The 27353-nt window shown below is 42.0% G+C and overlaps 1 protein-coding gene across 3 annotated transcripts in view; it reads right to left on the bottom strand.

The window, feature by feature from the left end:
• rngtt (RNA guanylyltransferase and 5'-phosphatase) overlaps positions 1-27353 on the bottom strand; it is a 326235-nt gene that overhangs the window by 21822 nt on the left and 277060 nt on the right. For all 3 annotated transcript variants that reach the window (XM_067984898.1, XM_067984896.1, XM_067984897.1), the window contains exon 14: positions 14410-14476. In XM_067984898.1, the coding sequence (XP_067840999.1) occupies positions 14410-14476 (67 nt within the window). The remainder of the gene's footprint in view (positions 1-14409; positions 14477-27353) is intronic.

Raw genomic sequence — 27353 nt, 5'->3', positions numbered from 1 at the left:
TCAATGGTGGGGGATTCGGCAATGATAATGCCGTTGAATGTCAAGGGGAGGTGGTTAGACTCTCTCTTGTTGGAGATGGTCATTGCCTGGCACTTATCTGGAGTGAATGTTACTTGCCACTTATGAGCCCAAGCCTGGATGTTGTCCAGGTCTTGCTGCATGAGGGCTTGGACTGCTTCATTATCTGAGGGGTTGCGAATGGAACTGAACACTCTGCAATCATCAGCGAACATCCCCATTTCTGACCTTATGATGGAGGGAAGGTCATTGGTAAAGCAGCTGAAGATGGTTGGGCCTAGGACACTGTCTTGAGGAAATCCTACAGCAATGTCCTGGGGCTGAGATGATTGGCCTCCAACAACCACCACCATCTTCCTTTGTGCTAGATATGACTTCAGCCACTGGAGAGTTTTCCCCCTGATTCCCATTGACTTTAATTTTACTAGAGCTCCTTGGTGCCACACTCGGTCAAATGCTGCCTTGATGTCAAGGGCAGTCACTCTCACCTCACCTCTGGAATTCAGCTCTTTTGTCCATGATTGGACCAAGGCTGTAATGAGGTCTGGAGCCGAGTGGTCCTGGCGGGACCCAAACTGAGCATCGGTGAGCAGGTTATTGGTGAGTAAGTGCCGCTTGATAGCACTGTCAACGGCACCTTCCATCACTTTGTTGATGATTGAGAGTAGACTGATGGGGCGGTAATTGGCCGGATTGGATTTGTCCTGCTTTTTGTGGACAGGACATACCTGGGCAATTTTCCACATTGTCGGGTAGATGCCAGTGTTGTCGCTGTACTGGAACAGCTTGGCTAGAGGCGCGGCTAGTTCAGGAGCACAAGTCTTCAGCATTACATAAGAGCATAAGAAATAGGAGCAGGAGTAGGCCAATCGGCCCCTCGAGCCTGCTCCGCCATTCAATAAGATCATGGCTGATCTGATCCTAACCTCAAATTTAAATTCATGTCCAATTTCCTGCCCGCTCCCCGTAACCCCTAATTCCCTTTACTTCTAGGAAACTGTCTATTTCTGTTTTAAATTTATTTAATGATGTCGCTTCCACAGCTTCCTGGGGCAGCAAATTCCACAGACCTACTACCCTCTGAGTGAAGAAGTTTCTCCTCATCTCAGTTTTGAAAGAGCAGCCCCTTATTCTAAGATTATGCCCCCTAGTTCTAGTTTCACCCATCCTTGGGACAGCTGTGATGTTGTTGGGGCCCATAGCCTTTGCTGTATCCAGTGCACTCAGCCGTTTCTTGATGTCACGTGGAGTGAATCGAATTGGCTGAAGACTGGCTTCTGTGATGGTGGGGATATCGGGAGGAGGCCGAGATGGATCGTCCACTCGGCACTTCTGGCTGAAGATGGTTGCAAACGCTTCAGAGCCTTGTCTTTTGCACTCATGTGCTGGACTCTGAACTTGGGGAAATAAATAGTGATGTCTTGAGGAGTGTACATATTACAGAGAGGGAGGTGCTGGAAGTCTTAACGCGCATCAAGGTAGATAAATCTCCGGGACCTGATGAAATGTATCCCAGGACGTTATGGGAGGTTAGGGAGGAAATTGCGGGTCCCCTAGCAGAGATATTTGAATCATCCACCGCTACAGGTGAGGTGCCTGAAGATTGGAGGGTAGCAAATGTTGTGCCTTTGTTTAAGAAGGGCGGCAGGGAAAAGCCTGGGAACTACAGACCAGTGAGCCTGACATCTGTAGTGGGTAAGTTGTTAGAGGGTATTCTGAGGGACAGGATCTACAGGCATTTGGAGAGGCAGGGACTAATTAGGAACAGTCAGCATGGTTTTGTGAGAGGAAAATCATGTCTCACGAATTTGATTGAGTTTTTTGAAGGGGTAACCAAGAAGATAGATGAGGGCTGTGCAGTAGACGTGGTCTACATGGACTTCAGCAAAGCATTTGACAAGGTACCGCATGGTAGGTTGTTACATAAGGTTAAATCTCATGGGATCCAAGGTGAGGTAGCCAATTGGATACAAAATTGGCTTGACGACAGAAGACAGAGGGTGGTTGTAGAGGGTTGTTTTTCAAACTGGATGCCTGTGTCCAGCGGTGTGCCTCAGGGATCGGTGCTGGGTCCGCTGTTATTTGTTATTTATATTAATGATTTGGATGAGAATTTAGGAGGCATGGTTAGTAAGTTTGCAGATGACACCAAGATTGGTGGCATTGTGGACAGTGAAGAAGGTTATCTAGGATTGCAACGGGATCTTGATAAATTGGGCCAGTGGGCCGATGAATGGCAGATGGAGTTTAATTTAGATAAATGTGAGGTGATGCATTTTGGTAGATCGAATCGGGCCAGGACCTACTCCGTTAATGGTAGGGCGTTGGGGAGAGTTATAGAACAAAGAGATCTGGGAGTACAGATTCATAGCTCCTTGAAAGTGGAGTCACAGGTGGATAGGGTAGTGAAGAAGGCATTCGGCATGCTTGGTTTCATTGGTCAGAACATTGAATGCAGGAGTTGGGATGTCTTGTTGAAGTTGTACAGGGCATTGGTGAGGCCACACTTGGAGTACTGTGTACAGTTCTGGTCACCCTATTATAGAAAGGATATTATTAAACTAGAAAGAGTGCAGAAAAGATTTACTAGGATGCTACCGGGACTTGATGGTTTGACTTACAGGGAGAGGTTAGACAGACTGGGACTTTTTTCCCTGGAGAGTAGGAGGTTAAGGGGTGATCTTATCGAAGTCTATAAAATAATGAGGGGCATAGATAAGGTCGATAGTCAAAATCTTTTCCCAAAGGTAGGGGAGTCTATAACGAGGGGGCATAGATTTAAGGTGAGAGGGGAGAGATACAAAAGGGTCCAGAGGGGCAATTTTTTCACTCAAAGGGTGGTGAGTGTCTGGAACGAGCTGCCAGAGGCAGTAGTAGAGGCGGGTACAATTTTGTCTTTTAAAAAGCATTTGGACAGTTACATGGGTAAGATGGGTATAGAGGGATATGGGCCAAGTGCAGGCAATTGGGACTAGCTTAGTGGTATAAACTGGGCGACATGGACATGTTGGGCCGAAGGGCCTGTTTCCATGTTGTAAACTTCTATGATTCTATGATTCTATGATTCTATCATTGAGGTTGGGGATGTTCACAGAGCCTCCTCCTCCTGTTAGTCGTTTAATTGTCCACCACCATTCACGACTGGATGTGGCAGGACTGCAGAGCTTTGATCTGATCTGTTGGTTGTGGAATCGCTTAGCTCTGTCTATAGCATGTTGCTTCCGGTTTAGCATGCATGTAGTCCTGTGTTGTAGCTTCACCAGGTTGGCACCTCATTTTTAGGTACTCCTGGTGCTGCTCCTGGCATGCTCTTCTACACTCCTCATTGAACCAGGGTTGATCCCCTGGCTTGTTGGTAATGGTAGAGTGAGGAATATGCTGGGCCATGAGGTTACAGATTGTGCTGGATTACAAATCTGCTGCTGCTGATAGCCCACAGCGCCTCATGGATGCCCAGTTTTGAGCTGCTAGATCTATTCTGAATCTATCCCATTTAGCCCGGTGGTAGTGCCACACAACATGTTGGATGGTGTCCTCAGCGTGAAGACGGGACTTCATCTTCACGAGGACTGTGCGCTGGTCTCTCCTATCTATACAGTGATGGACAGACGCATCTGCGACAGGTAGATTGGTACGGACGAGGTCACGTAGGCTTTTCCCTCGTGTTGGTTCGCTCACCACCTGCCGCAGGCCCAGTCTTTCAGCTATGTCCTTCAGGACTCGGCCAGCTCAGTCAGTAGTGATGCTACCGAGCTTCTCTTGGTGATGGACATTGAAGTCCCCCATCCAGAGTACATTCTGTGCCCTTGCTACTCTCAGTGCTTCCTCCAAGTGGTGTCAACATGGAGGAGGACTGATTCATCAGCTGAGGGAGGGCGGTAGGCAGTAATCAGCAGGAGGTTTCCTTGCCCATGTTTGAACCTGATGCCATGAGATTGCATGAGGTCCAGAGTCAATGTTGAGGACTCCCAGGGCCACTCCCTCCTGACTGTATATCACTGTACCGCCGCCTCTGGTGGGTCTGTCCTGCCGGTGGGACAGGACATACCCAGGGATGGTGATGGAAGAGTCTGGGACGTTGGCTGAAAGGTATGATTCTGTGAGTATGGCTATGTCAGGCTGTTGCTTGACTAGTCTGTGGCACAATTTTGGCACAAGTCCCCAGATGTTAGTGAGGAGAAATTTACAGGGTCGACTGGGCTTGGTTTGTCTTTGTTGTGTCCGGTGTCTAGTGGTTCGATGCCGGGTGGTCCTTCCGGTTTTATTCTTATTATGACTTTTCGTAGCAAGATTTTACAACTGAGTGGCTTGCTAGGCCATTTCAGAGGGCGATTAAGAATCAACCACATTGCTGTGGGTCTGGAGTCACATATAGGCCAGACCGGGTAAGGACGGCAGGTTTCCTTCCCTAAAGGGCATTAGTGAACCAGATGGGTTTTTATGTCAATCCGGTAGTTTCATGGCCACCATTACTGATACTAGTTTTTTTAATTCCAGATTTTATTTAATTAATTGAATTTAAATTCCCCAGCTGCCGTGGCGGGACACTTCCTTTTATGTTCAATTCAGTCTCATATAGCCAGTCTTGCAGAATTCTTGTGCTATCTGATCTAATTCCAGTACTTTTCCTTTGTGTAGTTCCTTAATCACTGCCTCACTTCTCATGTCTGATTTTTGATTCTGATTACATTCACCTCTCCTGTCACTCAACATTGTTTTATTAACAGGATTATGTTCATCATATAGATCTTCACAGACTTTCCCAGCTTTCTTACATTTCCTTCTTGATCCATTAGTACTCAGCCAGCCAGGTAATAGATATTACTGATATACGTCTCCTGATCTCCATTCATCTTTATATTTTTTGGCAGACATAGTTATAATCCTTTATCAGCACTTTGCTTTCCTTCAGCTCAAGTTTTAATCATCATCTTTCACCTGTTACAACATGTGTTTCTCCTGATAGCCATGACGCTTATTTCTGACCTGCCGGTCGCTTCCCATTTTAATTCCCCTTCCTACTCCCACCCTGACCTCTCTGTCCTCGGCCTCTTACACTGTTCCATTGAAGCTCAACGTAAGCTCGAGGAACAGCACCTCATCTTTCGATTTGGCACTTTACAACCTTCCGGACTCAACATTGATTTCAATAACATCAGATCATAACCACTGATCCCATTTTTTCGGTCAACTAGAGCTGCTAATGGTTCTGCTGCTGCCATTTACAGCTGCTACTGATCAATCTTTCGTTTCTTAACCTGTCCCATTACCACCTTCCTTGTCTTGCACCATCATCCTTTTTGTCATTTAATCATTCCTGCCCTTCACCCTATCACAGACCTTCCCTTTTGTTCTTTCTTCCCCTCCCCTCCCACCCCCCCCACTTCCCATGGCTCTGTACTTGCTCAAAAACTTTAACTCTTTAACACCTTCCAGTTCTGACAAAAGGTCTTCGACCTGAAATGTCAACTCTGTTTCTTTCCCCGCAGATGCTGCCTGACTTGCTGAGCTTCTCCAGCATTTTCTGCTTTAATAACTCTTATTTCTTTGTCTTGCATGTTTCCCAACACTTGCTCTGATATTTCTTACCAGTAGTTAGTAGGGCTTCACAATTCCGAGCGACTAGGCACTTCATCATAGTTACTAGGAATTGTGGAGCTTGACTGCCCTGTGACAACAAACTGTGTGCATACATAATTATGATAAATTTTTTATATATATTGTCATTTAAACACCAAGTACTTATAATACTTCAGGGAAGCGAAGGTCAGAAAATTAAACTACTCTCACAGACCTATTATTTCCCATTTGGATGTGGAGGCTGAACAAACTAGGAATTATAATTCTGCATAGTATCTAATTTTTAAATGGTGAATATTAATATGGGTGGGGGAGGAATTCAATTTCTGACAGATGGAGGGGAAGGACTGGGGGATACCCACAATCAGCCTAAAAACAGGTCAATTACAGACATCTGCAATGACAGTTGATTCATCCAGAAGTTTATTACGAGTCGAGTTCCTTCGTTGAACAGCTGAAACTTGCGTGTCTAGCCAGAAGTATGGTTTTCCTCATGTTTTGAAAGAAGTTCAACCTCCACATAAAGTTAGGATATTGCTATCACCCGATAATGGAAAAAATACATCTGGGTATTGCCTCTTTAAGAAGTAGGCGTACTGATAGTCAGGTGACCCTTTTCCCACTGTCGGTAATATTTTGTTTCGGACCACACCCCATAATTCGTTGCCCAGAAGAGACTACACTGAGAATTCATGTGGCTGCGATATCGTATCGGTTATGGTACTGAAGTAGCAACCCAGGGCTTGTAAGGAAGAAATCCCACCGTGGCAAGTTGAAATTGAATTCAATCAATCTGATCATTTTTGGGCTGGCACACAACAACCCAGCCGGTTCACTGATGTCCTTCAGGACATCACCCACATTTAGAGAACAAATAAAAAACACCCAAGCAACAGCACTGAAACAATAAAATAAAACTAGAGAAACATTAAAACATGCCAGGGCAATAAAAGAGTGTGTGGTAGACTGGGAGTAAGCTTTGCATGTGAAGGTTGAACTTCCTCCAGAGCAGAAGTCTCTGCTTATGGTGGCTTATCCGACATTTTTCCTCATGTGTTCAGCCTCCATACACAAGGAGTATACCTTATCCATACAAAAAATGTTGGTGGGGTTTTGAAAATGCACATTTTTATTTCAGCCAGGAGCAAAGCAGTAGTGCAGTAAACTCAAGACAGTAATGCTTAATGAAAGTGTGCATTATGATCGAGGTACCTGCCTTACAGATGGTCTTGAGTGGAACCATCCAAAAGTTAGCCCAGGAAGTAGCAGTATATATGTACAGTCTACTCCTAATAATTCAAAGTCACTTTTTGCACTAGAAAAAAAATGAAATGTGCAATAATTTGAATTAAGCAATATAACTATTAGAACAAAGTGGGAATTTAGTGCTTAAAAATGTGAATTATCAGATAATTTGAATTAAATGGGTCCAATCCTAGCTGGAGATATACTACACTAAGCTCCTTTTACTAAAGTTCTTTATCCTAAAGGAAACAAAGAACTGGCTGGACTAATGAGTATTTCAGCTTACTAACATAATGTCCTGTGCATATTAACTAAGTGACACTTCTGTTCAAGGGACGAAATACAAGGTGCCAGGTAAAATTTTGGCACCACAACTTCCAGAGACAGAGAAATGCAGAAACAACCAGACATAAAAAAAGGTAGGGCGTTGTTCAGCTGCCAAATAGGATTCTGCTCTTTTGCCCCAATAATACCACAACACCTAATTTTTTCTAATTGTCATCGATGCAGAACTTTATCAAAAACCCTTTGGAGACCTAAGTAGACAATATCCGCTGGACTTCCATCATCGATTGCTTTAGTCACTTTCTCAAAAAACTCAATGACGTCAACAAAGCATGAGCTCTGGGTACCCCCAAGGGCAGTGGTAATCAATAATATAGTACTTCCTAATATTTTAGATACAACTGAAGCTAAGCTTATCGGCCAACAGTTCCCAAGGTCTGATTTATTTTCTTTATTTAAGTAACATGACATACAAGCTAACCTCCAATCCTCAGGATTAATCCATACAACAGTGAGCTATTGAAAATATCAACCAATGCCTCACATGGTACCTCGACAATTTCCTCAAGCACACTAGTATAAATTAAATCAGGCCCTGAAGCACTATCGATCTTAAGTCCATTATTCTTGGTCAATACAATCTGATATCTTACTGCCAATGATAATTTTAACTAATCATCAACATAATTAACTTCTGCTACCAATGAAATATTCAACCCTCGGAATATTATCCGTAGCATGATTTGTTGACATGGGCCTTTCAGCTCTGAAATCTGGATTCAAACCCAACACAAAACTGATTAGATTGAAGTATCCTATGACTGCTGGCTTTAAGTCGAATGAATTGAGTTTGGATAGTGTCAAACCAGTTCCTAGTGGGCATGGGCTCAAACGATAAAATGGCCTCTAATTTGGTATTAAATTCGAGAGACTATAGGATGGCTAGTACGGGAAATTAAAAATGTTACATTGAGCTATACCTGGAAATTTGAGACTTGCTCACCAATTTTATTGACAATACTTTTGTGTATTTCACAGAATTTCATATGAACTTCAGAAATACTGAACTATGCAATGAGAGAGAGAGAGAGAGACTATTCTACACAATATAAAAAAGCTTTAGGAAAACCAAACAATGTATTTGGACTAACTTAAGTAATAACATATTGTTCAAGGAAGAATACACAAATAGTTCCTCCAATGTTTGGTAGAAAGATCTCAAGTCTGTTGAGAGTAAGTCACTTGATTTAACAAGAGGAAGTTATTGTTTTCCCCCTACACGAGTAACAGTCCTAATCCTATGTGCTCACTCTGTTCCTCTATCCCTTTATCCCCCTTTCCTTCAACCATCTCTCTAACCTAGTCTTAAATGTAATTTTTTCCCCCAAGAGAACCTAAGAGTTTGATAAGAAATCACTTCAAAGAATCTTGGAACACAGAAGGAGGTCATTCAGCTCATCGTACCTGTGCCCACTCTTTGAAAGAGCTTACAATTAGTCCCACTCCCCTGCTCTTTCCCCATTGCCCTGTAAATTTTTCATTTTCAAGTATATATCCAATTCCCTTTTGAAAGTCACTGCTGAAACTGTTTCCACCACCCTTTCAGGCAGTGCATTCCAGATTATAACAACTCACTGCGTTAAAAAAAATTCTCCCCATATTCCCGCTGGTTCTTTTGCTAATTATCTTAAATCTGTGGTTACTGACCCTCCTGCCAGTGGAAACAGTTTCTCCTTGTTTATTCCATCAAAACCTCTCATAATTTTGATCACCTCCATTAAATCTCCCCTCAAGGAGAACAATCCCAGCTTCTCTAGTCTCTCCACATAACTGAAGTTCCTCATCTCTGGTACCATTCTGGTAAATAGAATCATAGAAGTTACAACATGGAAACAGGCCCTTCGGCCCAACATGTCCATGTCGCCCAGTTTATACCACTAAGCTAGTCCCAATTTCCTGCACTTGGCCCATATCCCTCTAAACCCATCTTACCCATGTAACTGTCTAAATGCTTTTTAAAAGACAAAATTGTACCCGCCTCTACTACTGCCTCTGGCAGCTCGTTCCAGACACTCACTACCCTTTGAGTGAAAAAACTGCCCCTCTCTGCATCCTCTCCAAGGCCTTGACACCACAATCGTGGTGCCCAGAATTGGACACAATACTCCAGCTAAGGTTTACCCAGTGATATTTATGTACATACAACTTAAACCTCACTCTGTTTGACAATCTTACTCGTTTTATTCTCAACTCCTTCTGATCTTTTTTTTCTTGTATCTTTCCTACACTTACTACTTCCTTATTTCATTTCTTCCCATCCCCCTGCATTTAGTATAAATCCTTCCCCGCAGCAATAGTTACTTTGACTGTAAGGGTACTGATCTCAGCCTTATTTAGGTGAAGCTTGTCCATCCTGTACAGGCTAGCCCTGTCCCAGAACTGGTCCCAAGAAGCTGAACCATTCTCTTCTACACTATTTCTCCAGCCATGTCTTTAACTTCTTTATCTTACTATTCCTATTTTAACTAGCACATGACATTGGAACTAATGCTGAGATTACTAGCCTGGAGGTCCTGCTCTTCAATCTGTCTCCTAATTGCTGAGACACCTTTGTAGGACCTCAATTCTATTACTTTCTATGTCATTGGTTCCAGCACCAAGGAACCATGAATTCAGACTGTTCTCCTCGCTGCAAATTTTTTGCACCCGCTCTGAAATATCCCTTATCCTAGCACCTGGGAGGCAACAAATCATTCGGGACCCTCGGTTGCTAATACAAAAGCACCCATCTGTTTTCCTGACTGTGGAATCCCTTGTTGCTACTGCGCTTTTGTAATTGACTCCCCTTTGTCAATCACTTGCTCTGTGTTGCCATGATTTTGCTCGTGGTTGCCATTCTCCGAGTTGTTTTCATTGTCACAGAAATTCAATACTGAATATCTGTGTGAATTTAACACTCTCAGGAGATCGCGATACTGCCTCCTGTCTGTTCTTCCTACCCCAAATGCATTGTCACCCATTTCCTTTCTGCACTAACTGGTTCTGTTTGTGGAATGTGCATTCCTTGAACCCTTCGGTCTCCCAAATGTGACGAAGTTTTGTTAGCTGCTCCTCAAACTCTGAAAGCTGGAGCTCAAGTAGTTGGAGATGTATCCCCCATATGGTCATCCTGGACACACGAAACATACAGGATCTCTCACATCATGTCAGATACTGCACATCACGGGCTTCAGCTGTTCCCTCATTCTACACTGCTTTCTTTTAACAGTTGAACAAATATAACAATGTAGTAATTTAACACAAGTATAATTTAAGTCAACTGTAACTGAAGAAAGAATTCTGTCTAAAGTTAAACTCTGATTGAAACTCCACAAACCCCTGGCCAGTTAAACATATTAAAAAAAATTAGAAAGAAAGGCAGTCATGTCATGCTGAGGCTAATTACAAATTACTTGATGTTGATGAGGTGGGTTTGTAGATTGACCTGGAGCTGGAAATTTACGAGCATCTGCAATCTGTTACCTTGCCTCACCAAACAGAATTAAAGGGTCAGTTTGGTTCAGAAGATGTGGATTCAAGGCCTAATAAAGCACATAATCCAGGTTGACATTCCAGTGCAGTACTGAGTAAGTGTCGCATTGTTTCAGATGAGGTGTTAAACCAAGGCTTCATCCCCTGTTCCAGCAGTTCAAATGGAAATTATAAAGATCCCACTGTACTGTTCAAAGAATTCTTCCCTCAAGCATCACCAAAAGCAGATTAACTGATCACTGAACATACGTCAGTTTGTGGGTCATTGCTGTGCATTTGCTTATATGACTACACACTTCAAAGTAATTTGTTGAATGCGAAGAGCTTTGAGGTGTTTGAGAGATGTGATAATGTACTATATAAATGCAAGTTCTTTCTTTAAACTCTGATTGACCTGAGTGTTTTTCCCCCACAGGAATTAAACTTCATGACCTTAAAGGATCAGGCCAGCTTAAACACAGCTTCCTGGCAGCAGTATAGTTCATTCACATTACTCGCAGAAGTAACTGTTTCTTTTAGATTACGTGCTCAAGTTCTAGAATGGGGCTTGAACCCAAACATTTCTGAGGCGAAAGTCAAGGCTGATAAGGAAGGAAAAGAATCATAGCTCACTTGTTGAAGTTGCATCCCTGGAGCTGAAATTAGCACATCACAGCAATGTTTCCATATAGCAAACTGCTACTAGGTCAAAAGACACTGAATGTTGTTATATTATCAGCCACAATGTAAACGTGAACAGGAAGAATTACGTATTACATAGAATTTATAGCACAGAAACAGGCCATTTGGCCCAACAGGTCTATGCTGGTATTTGTGCTCCACATGCGCTTCCTCCTACCTTACTTCATCTCACCCTATCAAAATATCCTTCTACTCCTTTCTCTCTCATGTACTTATCTAGCTTCCCCTTAAATGCATCTATGCTATTTGCCTCAACCACTCCACCATGGTAGCGAGTTCCACATTCTCACCGTTCTGAGTTTTAAAAAAATTCATTCATGGGATGTGGGCATCGCTGGCAAGGCCAGCATTTATTGCCCATCCCTAATTGCCCTTGAGAAGGTGGTGGTGAGCCACCTTCTTGAACCGTTGCAATCCATGTGGTGAAGGTTCTCCCACAATGCTGTTAGGTAGGGAGTTCCAGGATTTTGACCCAGCGACGATGAAGGAACGGTGATATATTTCCTTGTCAGGATGGTGTGTGACTTGGAAGGGAACGTGCAGGTGGTATTGATCCCACACGACTGCTGCCCTTGTCCTTCTAGGTGGTGGAGGTCGCGGGTTTGGGAGTTGCTGCAGTGCATCTTATAGGTGGTACACACTCCAACCACAGTGTGTTGGTGGTCGAGGGAGTGAATGTTTAAGGTAGTGGACGGGGTGCCAATCAAGCAGGCAGCTTTGTCCTGGATGGTGTCGAGCTTCTTGAGTGTTGTTGCAGCTGCACTCATCCAGGCAAGTGGAGAGTATTCCATCACACTCCTGACTTGTGCCTTGTAGATGGTGGAAAGGCTTTGGGGAGTCAGGAGGTGAATCACTCACTCCAGAATACCTAGTCTCTGACCTGCTCTTGTAGCCACAGTATTTATGTGGCTGGTCCAGTTAAGTTTCTGGTCAATGGTGACCCCCAGGATGTTGATGGTGGGGGATTCAGCGATAGTAAAGAAGTTTCTCCTGTTACTTCTCTATATTAACTGAAAAGGGCTAACTTTATGAACAAAAATAGAACCTAGCTAAGGCTGTGCTAATATAATTCTGAATTGAGTTATACATCATTAATGTGCCTAAGCCAAATTAAAGTTCTTTTTGAGATGATTAGCTAACTGTATCCTTGACAGATTAGAAAAAGGGCTTTAAAGTACTTATTGATTATGCAACAAATTAAGTAGGAATCAAAAAGCACATCAGGCATTAGAATGCTTTCCTAGAATTATTTTTTGAATATATATTCTACAGAAACTTACTATAATTTTACAATTTAAAAAAAATCTTCATAGGCTTCTTTCTCCAATCTTGCCCAAATGTTTCCCTGTGACTGATCTTTATGCAATCATCTATCGGTAATTTTAGCCTCACTGCCAGCTCGGATCACAGATGAAGCTCTATTGTACTCCTGTACAGGATACAGGAACAAGCTCTCCATCTAATAGGTGAATCCTCTCTCACCTTAAGTTGTCAACCTCTCGTTTTTTTCTCTGCTTTACCAATACTTTTACGGTCGTGCTCCTCTGAATTTTGCTCTCAGTTTATTATAAGCTGCAAAAACCCTACACACTCTTCCTTATCTTTACATTCAAACAATGTTAAAATTGAGACTCATCATAATGTCTCCTACATTAACTCATTCTTTTCCAGACCTCAAAATTATAGAACTCCTTACTCTACTCCGTCTTTTCTTCCTTCTACAATTTTCGGGCTTTTAAAATGCAAATAAACTTCCTGATTAAGCTCAGCGTTTACTCTTATCAAGCTCAGCGTTTACTCTTATCAAGCTCAGCGTTTACTCTTATCAAGCTCAGCGTTTACTCTTATCAAGCTCAGCGTTTACTCTTATCAAGCTCAGCGTTTACTCTTATCAAGCTCAGCGTTTACTCTTATCAACCCCAGTGGTCTCCTGCACCATAAGCCTTGGCTCTTAATCATGGTTCTTCCAAAAAATAAAATCAGTTGACAGAAGGTGCAACTTAAAAGAGGAATGCCAGAAGCCACTAGATTTTATTCACTTCCTATGGGTCCAAATTTTAAATTAAACATGGAAAGTTCAATTTCCATGTAGCACTGTTTATCAAATGGCCAGCTGGAAAGCAGATAAAACTCATCCAACAAATGAGCCCAAGTGACAGTTTATAACCTTCTGGTTGGGAATCAAGCACTCAACCGTTTAATTCTCGAGTTTGTTATTTTTAAACTATGGTTACAAGCTAGTTCGTCAAATACTCTTCCTATTTTATATATAGATCAGAGAAAACATCTGACTTTATATCTGATAAACAAATTTACATTGTTCCGAAACTATTAACAAAATTTCAATTTTCCAAAATATACAGAAAACTGGAAATGTTTTCCAGACCCCATGCACCAATTCAGTTAAAGAGTAAAAGAAATGGCAATTCTTTGTAAATCATCTTTTTAAACCTAAATTCTACTTTCTCCTTCAATCATTATATTTTAAAAAAATATGAATCCACAATTTAAAGAAACAGTCCAAATTAGTTTTTGCAAAGAGTTCGCAAGACTTTCAGTTTCTCCTTTAAGTTAATTTTAAAATGATTGAGAACTGATTGTGGCCGTGGACGTCTCTGGTTCAGACTGTATTTGCTGCAGGATGCTTGGGTGCAGTTCAGAAAAGTAACATTTTAATTCTTGACACATAGCAGCTGAAAAATGCCTCACACAACTTAAGTTGACAAATGGTTTCCTCAAAATATCAAACTGTGGTTTTGTCAATTATGCTAAATTCACAAATCTATCAATATGTTTACTGTGAATAGTATATTCACAATTGCCATGTTTCAGCACGGAGCACATGTCTATAACCAATAATGAATGTTCAAGGTCATTCTTTTTCAATTATATCTGGAACAAAAATCCTTCCATTATTAATATGAAATGTCACTTGGCTTTGAGCTTGATTTTCTCCACATAAATTTCATCATTAAGGTAACACGAGCTTTTGGGATTTCATAAAACACAAACTTCAGTGGACAAAAGTTGCAGTGAATTTCAGATCATTGCACTGCTTTAATCACTTACCTTCATCTGTGCAAAAGGGCGTTCGTAATTGCCAACATATAGCAGTCCAACAGTCTGTGGCACCAACCTTTGAAAACAAATATAAAAGGGCACAAAATTCAGTATGCATAAAAGACATAAGAAGCGAGCAATCCCAGTAACATATTGCAAAGCCAGTATCTAATATGGGTAGAAACTACTACGGCAACCCCATCTCCTTTAAAAGATAGAGGGCAGAATTATCCAACTATTGATGTCAATGGAGAAAAATTGTGGACGATGCACTTACTATTTGCTGATAAGTTGCCCGTAGTGCAGAAGCCTGGCAGTGACACAGGGTCTTGAAAAATTCTGCCTATTATCTCAAAAATGTCAACAGACAAAATGTACTTTTAATCTTTTCAGGAGTTAATGTGGTAGTTTAACAGCTCTGAGCATCAAATTGGTGATGGGGAGGGGGGTAAGAGAAAGAGAGCGATCATACCGTGAACGAACCTGAATTTATCTAGCTCCTTTCACGTCCTTGGGATGTCCCAAAATGATTCACAACCAATGAATTACCTTTGAAGTGTAGTCACTAATGTTTTTGTAAGCGAATGGGAAAGACGGATCCCACAAGCAGCAAATTAGATAAATGACCAACTAATCTGGTTTGGTGGTGTTGGATTAGGGAGGAATGCCAGTCATAACACTAGGAGATCTCTATGCTCTTCTTTGAGTATTTTTTTAAAAATCGCCTCTCACTGAAGCATACTATTCAACTGGGGAATGAGTTACTAATACATTTGCTTAATTCTAGTGTCCGCATGCCTCAGTTGGTAGCACTCCTGCCTCTGCAACAAATTGCGGTGGGTTCAAGCTCCTTCCAGGACTTAAGCACATGGTCTGACTGAAAGTGCATTCACTGCATAATGCTGCATTGTCTGAAGTTCCTTCTTTCAAATGAGACATTAACTGATGCTCGTCTGCCCGATCTGCTGGCTCAAGTGGATGTTACAGATCATGCAGTACGACTCGAAGAACAGCAAAGTGTTCTCTTGGTGTCCAATCAACATTCCTCCCAAAAACTCAAATGAACAGGCCATTCATCTCATTGCTCTTTTTAGGATCTTGCCATTTATAAAATGGTTGCCACATTCCCTGCAGTTTTGGCACTCTTGCCTCCGAGTCAGAAGATGGTAGGTTCAAGTCTCGTTCCAAGACTTGAGCACATAATCTAGGCTGATACTTCAGTGCAGCACTGAGTGCTGCATTTTTGGAGGTGCCACCTTTCAGATGAGACGTTAAGCCGGGGGCCCTTCTACCTATTTAAGTGGGCTTAAAAGATCCTGTGGCACTATTCGAAGAACAGGAAATTCTCCCAGTATCCCGAGTAACATTTATCTGTTAACCAACACTATCAAAACAACATTAATTGGTCATTTATCTCGTTGCTTTTTGCGGGATCTTGCTTTGTGCAAATTGGATGCCGAATTTGCCTGCATAACAACAGCAACTACATTTCAAAAAGTAATTAATTTGCTGTGAAGCACTTTGAGACATTCTTAGGATGTGAAAGGCAGTATATAACAGTGCTTGTACTTCAAAATAATTCATTGTCTCTAAAACACTGGGATGCTTCTGAGACATGGGACAAAGTGCTATATGCTGAAATTTCTTTTGATAAAAATAAAACAATCTTGCTGCTGAGCAGAGGGAACACCAACATTTCAGAACCCTGTCAACAGTCTTTGTTTTTAGTTCATAAATATTCAGTGATTAAAATTGACAGAAATTATATATTTTCTCAGACTTCACATGAAATCTGCATTTTAAAACCTTCAATGGAGGAAGGCGGAATGAGCAGCATTGGGGTGAACAGCTCATCATACAAATGAGGATGTTTTCATTATTCATTTTTTTCCTGCACTTCATCAATTTGACATTCGCATGGCAGAGGACATCAAAATACATTAATTGATCATGCAACATGTCACAGCTACACCACAACTCTGTTGGCAGCAAAGAGCTCAGTTCGCAAATACGACCAGAGAGCTGGTATTTTAGGAAGAGATACAATTAAAGAGACACATCTGCTAAAACTCACATTTCAAACATAATTAAAGTATGTTCCTTTTTGTAGCAGCAATGGGAACAGTTGCACAAATTTGGCTAATTTCTGCTCTCCAGGATCCTGACAAATAGCCAGGAAGAAATCAGGTTTGAAGCACACGGAGTATTTTGCATGGTTCTGGGCTCCATATTATAGAAAGGATATAGAGGCACTGGAGAGGGTGCAAAAAAGATTCACAAGGAGGATACCAGAACTGAGAGGATATCCTTATCAGGAAAGGCTGAACAAGCTGGGGCTCTTTTCTCTAGAAAAGAGAAGGCTGAGGGGTGACCTGATAGAGGTCTTTAAGATAATGAAAGGGTTTGATAGCGTAGACGTAGAGTTTCCACTTGTGGGGGAAGTCCAAAACTAGAGGTCATAAATATAAAATAGTCGCGAATAAATACAATAGGAAATTCAGGAGAAATTTCTTTACCTAGAGAGTGGTAAGAATGTGGAATGTGAAACTACAAGGAGTAGTTGAGGCAAATAGCATAGATGCATTTAAGGGGAAGCTAGATAAGCACATGAGGGAAAAAGGAATAGAAGGGTATCCTGATAGTGTTAGATGAAGTAGGGAGGAAGGAGGCTCGTGTGGAGCACAGACACCAGCATAGACCAGTTGGGCCAAATGGCATGTTACTGTGCTGTTAACTCGATGTAATTCGATGTAAGCACGCTTTCTGGCAGGTCAGTTTCTTCAATTCGATTTTCATTAATTAACTTTTCTCCATCCAAATTTTTAAGAGTCAGTTGTGCAGGACATGCTTTCCCTTATGTGATAAGTGACTACCTCTCGGTTCAGCATGTCCTCAAGCAATATAGCTGACAGGAAGTAGTCATGGGTGAGAACTTATGTTTTAACCACGCTGCGGCTGCACAGTGGTGCTCTTCCCATCACGATTTCGATGGTTTTCTTTCTTTTCTGACAATGAGCAGGTGACCTCCTCCCAGCAGGTGACCTCCTCCCAGCACTTGCCAACGTCGTATTTGAACCAGTCACAAGCTGAATGTAAAAATGTTGACTTGCCCACCACTTTTATCTCCCTTCTTGTGAAAAACACTTCACCCATTTTTGGTGTCTCCCCAGAAGTTCCAACTGAATCATGGGTGGGATCTCTGTGAAAGAGAGCATTAACACTCACAAACAAAACAAATGCTAAAGATAGGGATTCGGAGGCTTTCTCCTTCGTCACACTCGCTCACCTGACGAAGGGGAAAGCCTCCGAAAGCTTGTGATTTTCAAATAAAACAGTTGGACTATAACCTGGTGTTGTAAGATTCCTTACATTTGTCAACCCCAGTCCATCACCGGCATCTCCACATCAAAGATAAGGACACACTGAAGCCAGCAAAACTATTAGCTCTAGCTGATACTTGATTGGCTTATGCAGGATCAAAACATAGAGAAATGGCACTGTGATGAAATAGAGCCCTGCTGCCGAATGTTATGAATGAAAACTTAGTTTCAAGACTAGATTTTCACACCCTTATATGGTCCTGTAGGCGAGCTTCCAATATTAGATGGCTTAACAAGTATTTTCTGTAATCTGTTTATTTCTAGTCACCAGTATATCCGTTCTATAAGAAATATGCTCCAATTTTATTTATTTAAAAAAAACTTACCATCAAACATAGAACGCTGTTAGCAGTTAGAGGAAATTTATTATACAGCCAAGCCCCTTCCCATTATCCTTATGTCCATCGATGATTCAAAGGACATGCAGATTTTGGATTGTGCAGATAGGAGAGTAATGGAGTTGGTATAACACAGGATTATACACTAATTTTTGACTGAGGGCTGTGATTACCAGCAGCAAAATCGAGTCTCTCACTTACATGCTTAGTGTAAGGCAACTTCATGCATTTACTTTAAATAAATAGTATAGGTGCTTTCCAAAAAGAAAATATCAGCAAAAATTCAGAAATATCAAACCATATAAATAAGCAGGCATTAGCATTAGATACAGTACAATGAGTATGTTTAATACTCTTTGAATTTGATCAACATTTCCCCCTAAACTATTTGTTTGTAAGTTTGGTTGTAATCGGATATCATAAGTCTCCTCCGTCCTGCATTATGCGACTTTTACATCCAATTTTTAAGAGAACAGGTTGGAGACTTGGCTCCACAGCTACAGGCTGGGAGCAAAGTGGACTCCATAATTTTCTATACTACACCATATTTTTTGCAGCAATCAGTCCCAACTGGGAGCAATCAGTAACAGTTAAGCAATGAATGTTCTAGGCTGAGGTATCTTTTAATTGGCATTACAGACCAAAAAGATTACAGCATGGAAAACTATAGAGCTGTTTGCTGTTAACAAGCTCATAAATGAGACACGGCTTGTGTTGTCAGGTTTTCAGCCTGGAAAAGGTAGTGCAGCATTAGAAAATTGCAAGAGGCAAAATACGAGAGGAAATACATAACCCCCACTATGCCCCCACCCCCCCCCAAACTATGAAAAAGAAACTACAAACACAAAAATTATTTTCTCTTTTTTCCTCTAGGTTTCCTTCTTGCAGTCTTGACTGGTCCTTTACCCACCTATTTACAGTGTGAATACACGCAGCTTCCCTTAGCTGTATGTACTGTTCTCTGCAGATCTTTAACTCAATAAACTTGTACAATATGTTACAGGCTATTCCGTTGGCCAATAGCCCATGTCAGCAACCAACTGAATGGAAAAGCTATTCTACAGGCCACTGAGAATGGACTTGAATTTTATGTAACAGGCTATTTTGAAAGCTCAGCTACCCACCCCTCAACCTGCACTCCTTAAATGGATGGTAGCTGCATTGGAATCAGCAGCAGCATTTGGGATGGCATTGGGACAGGATGGTGATAAAATAGGGAGCAGGGCTGGATTGAAGGACGCAAGAGATTTTAATCGACCATTGATCCATATAATAAGTACTGTCGATATTACACGAGCCAGGGCAAGAGGCTTGAGAAAGGAAGAAAATTATAGAAATTGAAGAAAATGAAAAAAAAAGAATCATAGAATCATAGAAGTTACAACATGGAAACAGGCCCTTCGGCCCAACATGTCCATGTCGCCCAGTTTATACCACTAAGCTAGTCCCAATTTCCTGCACTTGGCCCATATCCCTCTATACCCATCTTACCCATGTAACTGTCCAAATGCTTTTTAAAAGACAAAATTGTACCCGCCTCTACTACTGCCTCTGGCAGCTCGTTCCAGACACTCACCACCCTTTGAGTGAAAAAATTGCCCCAATGGACCCTTTTGTATCTCTCACCTTAAATCTATGCCCCCTCGTTATAGACTCCCCTACCTTTGGGAAAAGATTTTGACTATCGACCTTATCTATGCCCCTCATTATTTTATAGACTTCTATAAGATCACCCCTTAACCTCCTACTCTCCAGGGAAAAAAGTCCCAGTCTGTCTAACCTCTCCCTGTAAGTCAAACCATCAAGTCCCGGTAGCATCCTAGTAAATCTTTTCTGCACTCTTTCTAGTTTAATAATATCCTTTCTATAATAGGGTGACCAGAACTGTACACAGTATTCCAAGTGTGGCCTCACCAATGCCCTGTACAACTTCAACAAGACATCCCAACTCCTGCATTCAATGTTCTGACCAATGAAGCCAAGCATGCCGAATGCCTTCTTCACCACCCTATCCACCTGTGACTCCACTTTCAAGGAGCTATGAACCTGTACTCCTAGATCTCTTTGTTCTATAACTCTCCCCAACGCCCTACCATTAACGGAGTAGGTCCTGGCCCGATTCGATCTACCAAAATGCATCACCTCACATTTATCTAAATTAAACTCCATCTGCCATTCATCGGCCCACTGGCCCAATTTATCAAGATCCCGTTGCAATCCTAGATAACCTTCTTCACTGTCCACAATGCCACCAATCTTGGTGTCATCTGCAAACTTACTAACCATGCCTCCTAAATTCTCATCCAAATCATTAATATAAATAACAAATAACAGCGGACCCAGCACCGATCCCTGAGGCACACCGCTGGACACAGGCATCCAGTTTGAAAAACAACCCTCGACAACCACCCTCTGTCTTCTGTCGTCAAGCCAATTTTGTATCCTGAATGTGCATTTACATACCACCTTTCACATCCTCGCGAATCCCAAAGTACTTCACACGACAAAATGCACATAACAAGGTCCCACAAACAATGAAACGATTGGCCAGATAATCTATTTTGGTGGTATTAGCTGCAGCACCTTTGTCAGTATTGCACCGAAGCATCAGCTTAGATTATGTGCTCAATTCCTGGAATGGGACTTGAACCCACAACCTTCTAATCCAGAGGCAAAAGTGCAACCACTGAACCAATCTGGCATTGAATGACTATGATCTGTTAAAAGGGTTGCTCTGACAACCCAATGGCCTTTCCCAGCTCCGCACTCACTTCTTCCCACAGATTTTTCTCTTTATCCTGAGGACAGAAACTTATGCTGGGATACAGTTCTAGGGCAGCAGCAGCCCTCCTATACATTGTCCAATAATCCATTCTACATGTGTGCAAGTGTAAGCAGCCAGGAAAGGAAACTCTGCCTGATTTTTCATCTTCTAGCTCAGGAACGCTGAGGGCAGTAGCAGCAAGCTAATGTCCTGGTCCTGATTGGTTAATTTACCACAAGTCAGGGATTCAATATGCAACCCTGCAAAGTTATAAGCCTCAGTGTTACAGTACATCTCATCTCCAACCTTCCTTACCTCTCCAAAATCCTTCAACATTTTGTCACTGCCCAAATCCATGCCTATCTTTCACACAACTGAATGATTGAATTGCTCCAATCAAATTTCCTCCCTGTCGCAGCACTGAATTGGGCCGAATCAAAGCCACAAATGACACCTTCTCTGTGACCATGGTACATTTTTCCTCCTTGCCCTCTCTGCAGCCTTTGCACAGTCAACCACACCATCTTCCTCCAATGCCTCTCCTGCATTGTCCAGTTAGTGGGGCTGCCCTTGCTTGGTTCCACTCATATCCAATTATAGCCAGAGCAAATCTAGCAATGGCTTCTCTTCACACCCCCACACCATTACCGCTGGAATCCCCCAAGGAGCTATCCTTGGACCCCCTCCTCTTCCTCATCTACTTGCGGTCCCTTGGCGATATCATCGGAAGACATGTAACCAGCCTCCACATATGCTCTCCCTCTCCACCACCTCTCATGATCCCCCCACTACCTACTGTGCTGTTATACTGTTTGTCCAATATCCAGTTGTGCAATTTCCTCCAGTTAAACATGGCACCAATCTACGTACCCTTGCCACTGACTCCAAACCCTTCTCTGGCTACTCTCTTGGATTGAACCAGACTAATTGCAACCTTGGCTTCCGATTTGACCCCAGGATGAAGACAACCTGCTTTGAACTCTGTAAATTCGCCAGTCTCTTCCCCTGACTCCGCACATCTGCTGCTGAAGGCCTCATCCATGCCTCTGTCATCTCCAGATTCGACTATTTCATTGCTCTCTTGGCCAGCCTTCCATCCTCCACAACACGTTTTTAAGTTGTTAAGTTATAGGCGCTACATAAATGCAAGTTGTTGTTTGATTATGGATGGATCCATTGAAGTGAAGGACGGTGGCTGTGGTTTGAACTTGACAAACATGATGAAACTAAACAATTGAAAAGACAACATTTCTGCTGCTCAATTAAAGTTAATGGAGATCAAAAGGCTTGATTCAGGTATTGCACTGTAGGAAAACTGGAGAATGCTGGTCATCTGAAGGAAACTGATGAACATAGAATAGAATTATCATAGAAAGAGTGGATGGGACTAGGATAATAAGTGAAGAAGGTCTTTGATGAGATGACCAAAGTAGTGAGGGAAGAGAGCCTGGAGTTGGAAAAATATAAGCCATTATAGGGTCAGAGGAGAATCCATTAACTACAGCATAGATAGTGATTGAAAGGAAACTAGATAGCCATGAATGCAGCTTTAATGGAAACCCATATGATTTTTTTTTTTGTTGCCATTTTTGATGATTCCATTATTATTTTTCACAGACCTTTGTATATTTATGAGGTCAGAAGCTGGGTATTCTGCGCTGAGTGACTCACCTCCTGACTCCCCAAAGCCTTTCCACCATCTACAAGGCACAAGTCAGGAGTGTGATGGAATACTCTCCACTTGCCTGGATGAGTGCAGCTCCAACAACACTCAAGCTCGACACCATCCAGGACAAAGCAGCCCGCTTGATTGACACCCCATCCACCACCCTAAACATTTACTCCCTCCACCACCAGCGCACCGTGGCTGCAGTGTGTAACAAGATGCACTGCAGCAACTCGCCAAGGCTTCTTCGACAGCACCTTCCAAACCCGCGACCACTACCATCTAGAAGGACAAGGGCAACAGGCACATGGGAATACCACCACCTGTACGTTCCCCTCCAAGTCACACACCATCCTGACATGGAAATATATTGCTGTTCCTTCATCGTCGCTGGGTCGCAATCCTAACAGCACTGTGGGAGAACCTTCACCACATGGACTCCAGTGGTTCAAGACGCCGGCTCACCACCATCTTCTCAAGGGCAATTAGGAGTGGGCAATAAATGCTGGCCTTGCCAGTGACGCCCACATCCCATGAATGAATTTTTAAAAAATCATCAAGTACCTGGTAAGTCCTTCACAAAGCAACCCACAAATTATAGTATTTTGTATACAATTTCTGATCTCTGCTCTTTGAATCTTCAATCTATATGGTCAGACAATCTTCTTTGCAACAGTGTGATCTTGCCTGTGAATAATGTTTTTATTTTTTTACTACAGAAAACTTGCTCATCTCCACACAATGAAAAATGTTCACCGCCCCATTGAAGAGCTCAGATGTGATCAAAATGTATTGATTCAATCACTACACTTCCATTGAATAAACTGGAAATAGTTCAATTTCCACATTAAATGAAAGGGTTCCCAATGCAAAGGCATTTCTAGGGAATATTTGCAACAAAAAACTTAGTTTTTTTTTAAAAACCAAGGACTCAAATTATACTGTACTACATGATGTACTTATAAAACAAGTTTTATTATTGACTGGCATTAAAATGCAATGTGTAAAAACTTCAGAAATACTGAAATATGCAATGTGTGCATATGAGAGAAAGAGAATGAAAATATTCTATGGTAATATATAAAAGATTTGGGAAAACTGAACAATGTATTTGGACAAACTTCAGTAATGACATATTGTTCAAGGAAGAATATACAAATAGTTCCTACAATGTTTTGTAGAAAGCTCTCAAGCCTGATGAGGGGAAGTCACTTTATTTGACAAAAGGAAGTTATTGTCTTATTAACTGCTTTATAAGTTGTTGAATTGGTGAACAAGTGTTCAAGGATATCTAGTCAAGATAGTCCACATTGATGCAGAATTACAATAAGATTCTCAACACAGAAACAGACAGTTAACCACAACCAGTCCATGTTGGTGCTTATCCTCCACATGAGCAGTAGTCTTAATCCCATGTGCTCACCCTGTTCCCATATCCCTTTCTCCTCCTTTCCTTCAACCATCTATCTAACCTATTCTTAAAATAGGTATCTTTTTCGAGAACCCAAGAGTTTGATAAGAAACCACTTCACAGAATCATAGGAGACCACCATTCGGCCCGTCGTGCTGGAGCCAGCTCCTTGAAAGAGCTATCCAATTAGTCCCACTCCATCACTCATTCCCCATAGCCCTGCAAATTTTTCCTTTTCAAGTATATATCCAATTGCCTTTTGAAAGTTACTAATGAATCTGCTTTAGCCACCTGTCAGGCAGTGCATTCCACAGCATAACAAGTCGCTACCTAAAAAATGTTTTTCCTAATCTCCCCTCTGGTTCTTTTGCCACTTACCAAGGTTGGTCAAACTTGGATCAATCACTGAGTTACTGGAATAAGATGGTAGGACATAGAGATAATGTCTGACTAACTTGATTGAATTTTTCAAGAAGGTGACAAGGAGGGTCGATGAGGGTAGCACAACTGATGTAGTCTACATGGATTTTAGCAAGGCTTTTGACAAGGTCCCACATGGCAGATTAGTCAAAAAAATAAAGGCCCATGGGATCCAAGGGACTGTGGCAAATTGGATCCAAAATTGGCTCAGTGGCAGGAAGCAAGGGGTTATGGTTGACGGTGTTTTTGTGAATGGAAGGCTGCTTCCAATGAGGTGCCACAGGGCTCAGTACTAGGTCCTTTGCTTTTTGTGGTATACATTAACGATGTGGACTTAAACGTAGGGGGCATGATTAAGAAATTTGTGGATGACACAAAGATAGGCCATGTGGTTGATAGTGAGGAGGAAAGCTGTAGACTGCAGGAAGACATCAATGGACTGGTCAGATGGGCAGAAAAGTGGCAAATGGAGTTCAATCCGGAGAAGTGTGAGGTAATGCATTTGGGGAGAGCAAACAAGGCAAGGGAATATACAATAAATGGGAGGATACTGAGAGGTGTAGAGGAAGTGAGGGACTTCGGAATGCATGTCTACAGATCCCTGAAGGTAGCAGGACAGGTAGATAAGGTGGTTGAAAAGGCATACGGAATGCTTTCCTTTATTAGCCAAGGCATAGAATATAAAAGCAGGGATGTTATGTTGGAACTGTATAAAACACAAGTTGGGCCACAGTTTGAGTACTGCGCACAGTTCTGGTCACCACATTACAGGACGGATGTAATTGCTTTAGAGAGGGTGCAGAGATTTACGAGGATGTTGCCAAGATTGGAGAATTTTAGCTATGATGACAGATTGGATAGGCTAGGGTTGTTTACCTTGGAACAGAGGAGGCTGAGGGGTGATTTGATTGAGGTGTACAAAATTATGAGGGGCCTAGACAGTGGATAGGAAGGACCTATTTCCCTTAGTGGAGGGGCCAATAACTAGGGGGCATAGATTTAAAGTGACTGGTAGAAAGATTAGAGCAGAAATGAGGAAAAAGTTTTTCACCCAGATGGTGGCAGGGGTCTGGAACTCACTGCCTGAGAGGGTGGTAGAGGCAGAAACCCTCAACTCATTTAAAAAGTGCCTGGATGTGCACCTGAAGAGCCGTGACCTGCAGGGCTACGGACCAAATGCGGGAAAGTGGGATTAGGCTGGGTGTCTCATTTCTCAGCCAGCGCGGACATGATGGGCCGAATGGCCTCCTTCTGTGTCGTAAATTTTCTATGATTCTATGATACAGATGTGCCCTTCAAATCTTGTTTTTGGAGGTAACCAAGAGTCTGGGACAGGGCGTAGAAATGCTGATGAAAGGATTAAGAGTGAATCCAACCCTTTCTGCCATTCAATCAGATCATGGCTGATCTGTACCTCAACTCAATTTACCCACTCTTGATCCATACCCTTATCCAACAATAATCTATCAATCTCACTTTTGAAAATTTTAATTGGCCCACCATCCACAGCCTTTTGGGGAGGGAAGAGAATTCCAGATTTCCACGACCCTCTGTGTGAAAAGATTTTCTGTTACATCAAGTAAAAGTCTCATTTTCCAAATTCCACTGCGAAAGTAAAGCATTTTTCTTCGGGTGCAGAATTAAAATTATATTTTCCTTGTCAAGTTTAATTTGCTATGATCAAGAATCAACTGTTTCACATGGAATTGGAAAAGACGGGATAGTTTTTCTTATGGAGGCAGAGGGTATGGCTGAGGTACTAAATGAATACTTCACATCGGTCTTTACGAGAGAAAAGGATGCTGCCGATGTAGCAATAAAGGAGCAGAGAGTAGCGATATTAGATAGGATAAAAATAGATAGAGGAGGTACTTAAAAGGTTAGCAGTACTCAAAGTAGAAAAGGCACTCGGTCCAGATGGGATGCATCCTAGGTTACTGAGGGAAGTAAGTGTAGAAATTGCAGAGGCTCTGGCCACAATCTTCTAATCCTCCTTAGATATGGGTCGGTGCCAGAGGACTGGAGGATTGCAAATGTTACACCCCTGTTCAAAAAAGGGGGAAGAGGGATAAACCCGGCAATTACAGGCCAGTCAGCCTAACATCGGGGTGGGGTAACTTCTGGAGACAATAATCTAGGACAAAATTAATTGGCATTTGGAAAAGTATGGGCTAATAAATGAAAGTCAGCACGAATTTGTTAAAGGAAAATCGTGTTTGACTAACTTGATTGAATTCTTTGATGAAGTAACAGAGAGGGTTGATGTGTATATGGACTTTCAAAAGGCATTTGATAACGTACCTCATAATAGGCTTGTTAGCAAAATTAAAGCCCATGGCATTAAAGGGACAGTGGCAGCGTGGATACAAAATTGGCTAAGGACAGAAAGCAGAGAGGAGTTTTGAACAGTTGTGTTTCCAGACCGGAGGGGAGTTTACAGTAATGTTCCCCAGGGATCACTATTAGGACCACTGCTCTTTTTGATATATACTTGGGTATAGAGGGCATAATTTTGATATTGACTTGGGTATAGAGAATATAATTTCAAAGTTTGCAGATGACACGAAACTCAGAAATGTAATAAACAATGTGGATAATAGCAGCAGACTTCAGGAATACGTAGGCAGACTGGTGAAATGGGCAGACACATGACAGATGGAGTTTAATGCAGGCACAAAAGTGTAAAGTGATAGGAAGAATGAGGAGAGGCAGTATAAACTAAATGGTACAATTTTAAAGGAGGTGCAGAAACTGGGACACCTGGGGGTGTATGTACACAAATGTTAGAAGGTGGCAGGACAAGTTGAGAAGGCTGTTAAAAAAGCATATAGGATCCTGGGCTTTATTAAAAGAGGCATATAGTACAAACGCAAGGAAATTATGCTAAACCTTTGTGAAACACTGGTTAGGCCTCAGCTAGAGTTTTGTGTTCAATTTTGGGCACCACACTTTAAGAACATAAGAGATAGGAGCA

This window comes from Heptranchias perlo, chromosome 5 (genome assembly GCF_035084215.1).
Source record: "Heptranchias perlo isolate sHepPer1 chromosome 5, sHepPer1.hap1, whole genome shotgun sequence".
NCBI lineage: Eukaryota > Metazoa > Chordata > Chondrichthyes > Hexanchiformes > Hexanchidae > Heptranchias > Heptranchias perlo.
This window is presented reverse-complemented; position numbering and strand designations above follow the sequence as displayed.